This window comes from Arachis duranensis, chromosome 7 (genome assembly GCF_000817695.3).
Source record: "Arachis duranensis cultivar V14167 chromosome 7, aradu.V14167.gnm2.J7QH, whole genome shotgun sequence".
NCBI classification, from domain to species: Eukaryota; Viridiplantae; Streptophyta; class Magnoliopsida; order Fabales; family Fabaceae; genus Arachis; species Arachis duranensis.
This window is the reverse complement of record NC_029778.3, coordinates 4172152-4182451: the sequence shown is the minus strand read 5'-3', so window position 1 is coordinate 4182451 and position 10300 is coordinate 4172152. Positions and strand designations below refer to the sequence as shown.

General features: G+C 31.1%; 2 protein-coding genes across 3 annotated transcripts; one reads left to right on the top strand and one right to left on the bottom strand.

Moving 5' to 3' along the window:
- The first annotated feature begins 1557 nt into the window (after positions 1-1557).
- On the top strand, positions 1558-5027 carry LOC107496525 (transcription factor JUNGBRUNNEN 1). Of its 2 annotated transcripts, none has more exons than XM_021127184.2 (3): positions 1558-1861; positions 2309-2685; positions 4326-5027. In XM_021127184.2, exons 1-3 carry the CDS (start codon positions 1612-1614, stop codon positions 4797-4799), a joined length of 1101 nt encoding a protein of 366 aa, XP_020982843.1. In that variant the 5' UTR covers positions 1558-1611; the 3' UTR covers positions 4800-5027. The 2 variants fall into 2 exon arrangements, with proteins under 2 accessions (XP_020982843.1, XP_015973282.1); XM_016117796.3 differs by having other exon boundaries at positions 2306-2685.
- A 532-nt stretch (positions 5028-5559) lies between these two features.
- On the bottom strand, positions 5560-9425 carry LOC107496527 (uncharacterized). Its single transcript, XM_016117798.3, has 11 exons — positions 9291-9425; positions 9067-9174; positions 8660-8721; positions 8486-8569; positions 8336-8367; positions 8139-8220; positions 7741-7969; positions 7307-7328; positions 6950-7152; positions 6483-6775; positions 5560-6220 (listed from the first exon to the last, which is right to left on the bottom strand). The coding sequence occupies exons 1-11, from the start codon at positions 9315-9317 to the stop codon at positions 5881-5883; spliced, it is 1482 nt and encodes a 493-aa protein (XP_015973284.1). The 5' UTR covers positions 9318-9425; the 3' UTR covers positions 5560-5880.
- Between the last annotated feature and the right edge of the window lie 875 nt (positions 9426-10300).

Here is a 10300-nt window from a genome sequence, read left to right as displayed (position 1 = left end):
TAAAAAAGAAATTGATTCTCTAATTGAATCCATATTATATTATCAATGGTTTTAGTTTTATATATATAAGTTTCTCCTAATCATCAATTGACCACAAAAACAATTTTTCTTTAAAAAAAAATTGTGCTACCTCGTAAAAAATAAAATTTTTACCAAACCGAATATTATTTATTTAATTTCTTTACTTTTTTCTCATGTTAGCTACTACATGCATAGTAATTAAAATTTCAATTTAATTTTTTAAATTTTTTAATATTACAATTTTAAATGACTTTATTAATTTTATAAAATTTATATTAAATTTAACAATTTTACAATTTAAATATTATTAACATTTTACATTTCACTTCTTAATTTATTTTTTTAATTTTATATAAAATTTCGATTTTCTCTACCTTAACCACATGCATGTATATCGACTATCAAAATGTATTATTGTTGTATGTTCATATAATATGACTCAAAATAAATATTTAGTATTAGTTCAAAAACTATAATTGTTAATTGAAGGATTTATTTTTGGAATTAGTTAAAGAGTGTCCAGAGGATATTAATTGAAAAAATTAAAGTAGTAATAAGTTTTTACACTTTTAATACATTAAAAGTTTAAAAAAGTTCGAGGTGCAATGAAGAGATATAAATGTCAATTAAGGCTGCCCAACAAAATACAGTGATGAACCTAGTCAATAATAAAACCAACGGTATATATACATATATAGATAGATATTATATTTTGGATGAATACAATTTTTACTTTTTTGGTTAAACGGATGAAATACATTTTAATATACATCTTCTTCAAAATTTATTTATTTTGGATCTTTTCTTTGACTTTTTCCTTACGTGGTTATTTATGAATGTACTCTATGTCCCACACCATCCAGATTTTTAATAGTCAAAGTTGTGCCCACTCTCTAGACTTTGTTTTATTTGTTGTTGCACTAAAAGCTAGCCATGTTTTACAAATTCTAGTCAATTGGATTTTCACCCTACATTAATTCTTTCTTCGTTCTTATTATTTTATACTTACAATATATCAAAATTATATATATTTAATTTTAATGTAGTATCAGTATAAAATAATTTTACATTTGTATCTAATTACTAATACCATATCAATAAAAATAATTATTTTTTACATTGATCGTACAAAAAAAACGAATGTAATTGTATGACTGTGTTACACCGCATCAAAATTATATATATATCGAAAACTTTTAACTCAAAATCGCTAATTAGTAAAGAAAAAACCGCCACTGGAAATAACTATAGTGGTCTCTTTTCAACTTCAATTATTATTAATTAATTAATTAACCTTTGGTGGCTTGATGAGACCCCCCTTAAGAAAAATCGATATATGTAACATTAGGTCAAAATCTATTGTAAGCTATAGAACTCTCTTTTAATCAAGGCCATGATGGGGACCCCAAGAAATGGAAATGTTTGACTTGACTTCATCACCTAAATATTCAATACATTTACACACTATAAGAAGAAATGAAAATATTATATGATAATAATAATATGTTAATATAAATATAGAGAAAGCATAGAGAATAGTTTTCACATGTATGTGTTGTTTCACTTGAGACTTTAAGTGTTTTTAGAGTCATGGATGTGGCTAAGTTGTACATGAACAACGACTACTCCGAAGAACATGAACATGAATATGAACATGATGAAGATGATGATGAGATGATGAAAGAGGAGAAAGAAGTTGTGCTTCCTGGGTTTAGATTCCACCCAACAGATGAAGAGCTTGTTGGGTTTTATCTTCGGAGGAAGGTTGAGAAGAAGCCTCTTAAGATTGAACTTATCAAACATGTTGATATCTACAAATATGATCCATGGGATCTTCCAAGTAAGATATTCAATTCTTCTTCTCCTAATTTCAATTCTTCTTCTAATTAATTGTCACATGCATGTTTTAGAGTTTATCCATAGTAGATGATCAATTTCTTCAGTTTGATTATAACTATTCGTATACTTTTTCTTATCTGAGAGGTAATTTTCATAACACTTTTATGATAAAAAAAATTTACAGTTGAATACTTATCATTACAAGAGATACGCTGAATAGCAACAGTTTTTTTAAGAATTTGAGACGATTTTCAAAAAGTTGAATACTTATTACTGCATAGTTAATTACCTTCTCTTATTACATGCATAAAAAATTATTTGTACAAGTATATATGAACCTCATGTATGTTATATAGGTGCAATTTTGATTTTTTTTTTGTCTATGTTATTATATAATTTTGTTTATATAATAATTAATTAACGAATTTATTGTTAATATGTGAAGAAGTTGGTTCATCAATGGGGGAGAAGGAATGGTATTTCTTTTGCATAAGAGGGAGAAAGTACAGGAACAGCATAAGGCCTAATAGGGTTACAGGATCAGGGTTTTGGAAAGCCACAGGGATTGATAAACCTATATACAGTGCTAATTATAATAATAATTATAATAATAATAGTAATAATAATAGTAAGGAGCATGGTGATCATCATGAATGCATTGGACTGAAGAAATCATTGGTTTATTACCGGGGAAGTGCTGGAAAAGGCACCAAAACTGATTGGATGATGCATGAGTTTCGCCTCCCACCCAATAATAATAATGGAGCAAAATTATTAAGCAATAATCAAGAAGCTAATAATGCTACCAAGGATCTTCATGAAGCTGTAAGTCAATTATTATACCCTTTTTTTCTTTTTGCTACATCACTAATTTTGCCTTTCAAACTTTAAACTTTGACAATTTAAGTAACTAGCTTCTAGATAAAAAAAAAAAATTAAATAAGTCTATGTGTTACTTGAAATATATATTTCATTTGACAAGTTCTCTCAATATTTTCCTAATTTTTGTCAAATGAAATACATTTTTGAGTATCACAAGTTTATTTAGTTTTTTTTTTCAAGAATTTAATTACTAATAGGTGGTTTAATTTATTACTATTTTTTATTTGCATATACTATATATATTATTTTAATTAGAGATGGTGTCTCTTTAGGGATTTAAATTCTTTTGTGTTATTTGAAAAATGTGGTGAGGATTATATTATTTAAATAAGAATGCAAACTAGACCATCTAGAAGTAGAAGAATAAAGACAAATTCTAGAGGGAATATATTCAAAATAAATGATTATTACAACAGATGCTGAGGTTCTTTGCTAGAAATCTTGTTCATACTCACCATGACCATAAATATCAATGTTGTCTCTATTCAAAAGTCAGAACCACGTTATTTAGACCCATGTATTTAGGAGAATGCATGATAGTGAATAAATTAAGCAACCAATTTATCAACAAATTAACGAGATAATATGTTACATATTCACACATGCATATATAATAAGTATACAAATACATAGTGTCAGCTAAGTTATATCAATAATTAATCAATTAAAGTGTATTTTATTATATTTATTTGAACTAACGTGGTTCATAGCATATACTTAATTATTTTTGTATTATTTTAATAATTGTATTGTATGTGTATTATTTTAATAAATTGTATTTTAATATTCACATATGTTTATAATTGTATTATTTTAATAAATTGTATTTTAATATTGCCAAGTGAAACTTGCGGTTGATGACACATTAATTAGGTCATTGGTCAATCAGAAGAGTCGTCTGGATTTTGACTGAGAAAAAATCAAATTAATTCTTTTTCTAATTTCTTGTTAGTATTAATATTTTGAATATATTTTATTATTTTGACTGAGAAAAAATAATTAAGCCGCATTAATTGCTTTATTTGTCTCTCTTTAATAAGTCAATTTCTCTCTTTGTTATACTAGTTCTTAATCAACCTTGATTAAATCAAGTAAATTAATCAGTATATTTTAGAGATAAGATGTAAATAAAGTACTAAATCTACTTTTATTATTCCTTTGCTGTATTTATCAATTAAGGTTATTTTTCTTGTGCAAAAAGTCAAAGTCAAGATGATATCTTAAGAGGTTGCATTAAATGATGGATTGAGTTTCTTGCATTACCCCCACCAAACTTGTATTATTAATGGAGTCTGGTCAATTGGCACTTAATGGAACTTGGTATACTTTTACAGGTCTTGATGTTCCATTCTTCATATTGTTACATCTTTGGTCCCTTCATCTCTGACCAAGTCAACTTTCTTCAATTCCTTTGAAGAAAAATAACAAAAAACTTTACAAAATAGTCCATATAAAGTTATAGATATTTATTTTTCTTGATAAAAACTTTATAAAACTAGTTATCTGATTAAGAATTCATGTGGATCATAGATTATATTTACAAAAATTTTATATGTTTTTTATTTGGATGGTTATTATTACAGGAAGTGTGGACACTATGCAGAATATTCAAAAGGATTCCAACATACAAAAAGTACACACCAAATTTGAAAGATTCATCAACATCACCACTCATGAACAAACCCATCAATAACATTAACCACCAAACTGATTCCTCAGTAACTTCCATATCATGCAGCTTAGAATCTGACAACAACAATAGCAAGCAATTCTTGACTTTCACTAACACTATGGGGATTCAACAATGTGAAAGGAAGCCTCTTGTTATTGGACATGTTGATGAAAGGAACAACAACTTTTTCTTAGACCATTCATCAATACATCATCAACAAGCTCCAACAACAATTACTACTACTGCTTTGTCATCATCATCATACTCATCATGGAACCAGCACCATGTTGTGGAGGATTACTTGTTTGCAAATGAGAATTGGGATGATCTTAGATCTGTGGTTGAGTTTGCCACTGACCCCAATAATTCCAAGGTTTATCTATGATTGTAATTAAATATATGTTTTGAGAGGGTATTATTATTAGGGTATTTAGCTTCTTAAAACTACACTACTACTACTACTATTACTACCAATAATAGTGACATGTATTACTATTATGTATATCTATCTTACTCTAACCCCAAATTCTTTTCTTGGGGTTGAAGTGAGAAAGTTTGATAGAGTATGTTTGTATGAAAAATAGGCCTTCAGTTTTGTTTTGACATTGTTCACATACACTTGGTTCTTTTGCTAATTTAATATATAGTTATATACAGATATAGTTTTATTTATACCCAATACACTCCTGGTTTAGTTTACTAATAACCACTTTTTAAATTTCAAAATCCAAATCTTAGTTGTAAATCACTGCCCTTTTATAATGTGGTCAAAATATCTTTAGTTTTGAAAAGAATGCAATATACAAAATGAAATTTCAACACAAAGAATATGGGATTTGACTGAACCCATTAGTCCAAATGATGTTCCTTGATTTGTATAGTTGATCATAGTTTGTGGAAAGCCATAGTAATTGTTGTCTGCTATTTAGAGACATGACAAAGAAACCAAGTTGTCTGTCATTTTAGGAATTTGCAAAAACTAGAATTATTCCTATGATGTACAGTGCAGCTATTGCCACCTTTAAAACAACTAATCAATTGTTCATTAACTTACTGTAGCAGAAAGCTACCTCATAACCATGCAAGACCATTTTGATAATATGAGTCATAAAAGGGGTGAATTTTGGGAAGATTGGAATCATAAGGATAAAACCACCTTCTGGCCCTTTTTATAATTATTCAATTCTTCAATATTTGTTAAAGCACAGTTGAATTGAACTGTTTTGGAAATTGCTCTATTTGTTGATGAACAAATGGTACATATCTAGGACTAGGAGAGTTTACAAGTCAGATTTTGTATACATCCAAATCCGATTACATCAGAAAAGGTATCCACTTTAAGGGAAGGTCATATAACAGATTAGTCAACTGAAAATCAATAATTATGTTTACACGCTCATCCAACAAATGATATAATTACATTCCCTACAGGTGAAAAATTTCTGTGTATGCATGCGCGAACAACATCATGGCTGATGGAAAGAGCCTAATCCTTGTTCATGATGATGATTCGCACCTGGTTGGCTAACCACAGGAATATCTAAGCTGCTTCCATCAGTTTCTGGTGCTACTTCCCTTACATCGGCTACCCTTGCCTCTGTTGCCTGAATATCGCTCCATTCACTGTCCTCAACTGGTCGAATATTTACTTGATCGGTTGCCATGTGAACTACATTCTCTGTGGGGATGGGAGTCGCTCTGGAAACACTTAGGCATGCTTTATCCACATTCTCGTCTGTCGGGTCAACGTGCTTTGTATCTGAGCATGCTTCTGTCTTCTCAACTTCAGTTGTATCAATGTGTTGCCTGTTACATTGGCCATTGTCAACTTCATTTTCATGACAGCTGCACATTTCATAGCTGGATATACATATCCAAGTAATTGAACTCGACAAAACAAATAAACAAACTATCCAAAATTTCATTTCAATTCCCCCTGTTTCTCTCGAGTATTGATGTGTAATAACTCCATGTATGTTTCAGGTTAGGTCAGAAAACGAAAGCATACTTGTAAAACCTAATTAAAAGCATCTCATGCGACGGAAGAAATAAGAAAAGAAAAATGAACCTTTGAAGTTGTTCTTTTAATATGTTCACATATGCTAGGAGCTCCTGCTTCTCTTTTGTTGCCGCTGCTTCTCTCTGTGCAGCCTCCTTTATCCTAGCTTCGGCATTTGCCTCTGCAACTCTAACCTTTTCTTCTGCCCTTACTACGGCTGCTTCTAAGATTACGTCATGCTCTCTAGCTTTGGCCAGCTCAGAACGCCACATATTTGCCTCCTGAATAGCTGCCTCTGTCTGCTTGATTAACTGCTCTCTTTCTTTGCTTAATCCCGTAATCTTTTCCTCATACTCCTTTAGCTATAATAACAATTAAAGACAAATTGATCACTCAGACAATTTCATTGCAAGTAAAAGCTATGGGCTACTTTTCCAAAGCATTTACTAACGGTAACTCAAATTTCAAGCTGCAAATAAAAGAAGTGGGTAAAAAAGATAAGAACAATTTTCAAATGGACTAGCATAATGGTATACCTTCTGCGCAGACAACTCCTGTTGCTTCTCTAAATCTTTTTTCAATCGCTCAATTTCCACACAAGCAATTCTCCGATGCTCATCCATAGTATAAGCAGCAGATGCTGCTGCCTCTGCTGCTTCAGCAGTTTCAGATAATTTATCAGCTATATCTCTTATAGTTGAATCACGTGCACGAAGGTCACGGGCCAGATTCTGTAGCTCTTAAAAAATAATAAAATAAGAGAGATAGAAAAAAAAAAAAAAAAAAAAAAAGAAAAAACCCCTTTTTTCGCTCTTTTCTTTCCACCCCAGTCTAATACTTTCACCTGATCAACTACAGTATCTATCTTGCCACAACCGTAGACATGTTCTAACTTCTTCCTTTTATTAAGGTTTTCTTTATTGTGAAATGTAACTGTATCCTTCACCCATCTCTTAATCGCCCTATCAATGATGAAGCTAAGTTTATTCCAGGATGAAGGGAGAAATTGGATAAATTAAGAAAGGGGGTAATAGAGATTAACCATCTAATAGAAACAAATATATGAATTTAAAATGGATTCAAATCTTTATAAAATTTAATGAATCAAAAGCTATGAAAAGTGTCCTCCAAACCAAAAGAAAACAATGAAAAAATCGGAGAGAAACCTAAAAGCATAGCTAGCAGGGTTTATGGAATTCTTTTGTACGTTTATGAGATATAAACAAGATAAAATACATAGTATATAGTCATTTGTACATGTAACTTTACAAAGTTTAATTATGGAGTGGAGCCTAGAAAGATGAAATGAAACAGGATTAAATTGTACCTTCATGATTGTTAAATCATCCATAGGACCATCGGTAGGCTTTGTTGTCATCATTCCGAGAGCATTTCTGAGAGAAATCTGCATTGCTGCTTCAATTTCTTTAGAACATTCCAAGGCCGTTGAATTTGCTGCAGCAACAACTGTTGCAACAGTTCCTAATTTTGTAGAACCACTCCCACTTAAGGAATTCACAGCTTCTTTATGCGCTTTTAGAACTAACTGTGTTGCCCTGATGTCAGATAATGAAATAGATCAGAAGATATTATACCAACAACAAAGAACTTAACCATAGAAACATATTGCACACCAATATAATATTAATAAGATCATACTCTACTCAAAGAGATGAGGAAAAAGGAGAGGGAGGGAGGGGGGGGACGTGTGGTGATTAAACTTACTGTAAAGTCGACACCCATGCTCTAGCTGCACCAGGAGTCTCTGCACAGAGGAAGTAATCCTTTTTCTGTGGTGTCCCAATATCTTTTGGAGACAGTTAAAGAGGTAACAGGTAGGGCGACTTTTGGTTCGTTTGTTAGCATATATGAATCTTAAGTGTTAATAAAAGTGATGAAAAAAATTGGGAAAAAAAGGATACAAAAGCAGCACCCATCATACTTTGGTAGCCCACTGAAACACAAACAAATGAATACATTGTCAGTGAGCATCACAAACAAATTTAGTCCAGAAGAATTTCATAAAAAAGAAATTATTAAACACAGGCCAATCATAAAGACAATAATCTTACTGGAAATTCACAGGAGATACAGTAATTGTGCTATTGGCATCAAATATAATTGTTCCCTTAACAGTTGGCTCATTTCTTCTTAACCTAAAATCCAAGCAAAACAGTGCAGAACATTACTATCCATAGTTTTTTTAAGCCTGACAAAGAAAAGTACATATATCGTAATACACATACTTGTATTCCATTCTCCCAGTTGTTGGATCCAAGATTACCCAACGCTCGTTCCATTTTCTCAGCTGCAAACACAGCAAATATCAATTCAATATGCAGTACTTAAGCATCCTAAGTAAAACAGCATGTATATTTTCTGAAAATATCAATCATGGAACTCAATGAATCACATAATCAAACTCTAAAAGACACATGAAAAGGTTAATCACCTATGTATCCCAGGAAAAATTGGAACTTTTTTAAACTAGAATTGAGAAAAATAACTATTATTAAATAAATGGGTACCAATGAAAAGGATCATAACATGAAATTACCAAACAGAAATTTTAACAAACAATTGGTGATCAAAATTGAGAGACAGCAAACAAAGTACGGAAAATATGAAAAAGGAGGAAGCAATTTCAGCTTACGGTTTCAGATCGCTTGAGAAGAGGACCCTGCAACAAGTTTCTGCCAGAACCTGAAGCAAGTTGACGCTTGATCTTCTCTAAGCTGTTCTCTGTGTTTTCAGCAGCTCGCTGTGGCATTGCAATTCAGCTCAGTAACACAAACAAGAACCAATTTTGAAACATAGAAGAATAGGGATATAGAAAGGGAAAGGGATTGGAAGAAGGAGAAGAAGAATAGAAGTTACCGGAGAAGAACCATTGGTGGTAGCCATGGGCGTAGATCAAGGCTCGTGTTCGAAAAGCTCAAAACACAAAGAGGGTTTTTGCTTTTTGGTAATATTCCTGAGAAATTTCTCTCCTTTTTTTTTTCCTTTGAAATAAAATTGCCGAAATTTTAATTAAAAATTGAAAGAAATAAAAATAATGATGGGTATGACCGGTAGGTAATATTGTTGTGCGGACTTGCCGTTGCAAATGATGTGACGATAAATGGTTAAATTAAGAATTAATTAATTAATAATTAGAGAATTATGGTTTTTTTTTACGTATTTTAGGTATAAATAAATTTTTTTTATAAATATTTGATGACGTATATTACATCGACATAGTATATATTTTGCATAAATAACATTAGAAATGAATTTAATCAGATAATAATATATTAGATTAAATTAAACTTTATTTATAATGGTTAATTACTTAAATTTGTATAAAAACTAAGAGATAAATATTTCAAAATGTTCTTAAGTTATTTTTTGGGGGTAATATTATTAAATTATTATTTGTATTGCAAAAAATGCAAAACCAGTTATATATTTAGTTTTAAATAAATAAATTTTTTTTTGTTTGTTTGCACCAGGGTATCCATCAGGCCGAAAGCCCAATGACTAATCCCTCGGGTACTGCAGAGGCACACAAAGTGGGCGACCCTCCCAAGCAAGCAAGCTCCATTCCCATCCTCCAGTGAGTATCGAACCCGGGAGAGATGGTTAAGGGACACAGACCCTCATCCATCTGTGCCAACTTGCGTTGGTGTTATATATTTAGTTTTTTGCATTAGTCATTGAGATATGGGCCTTGTTGTTTTTTCAGTTGGGCTATGAGGATTTAAAATTTCACATTGGAGTCCAAAGAAGCAGAGTCTAGAGCAGATGCATTATATGGGCTTATGCCCTGTTTTAAATTTTTAATACCATGGGGCAAGAGCGGAGCCTCGGGAAACTTTTGATAATAAAGGAGTTACCAAAAAAAAAAA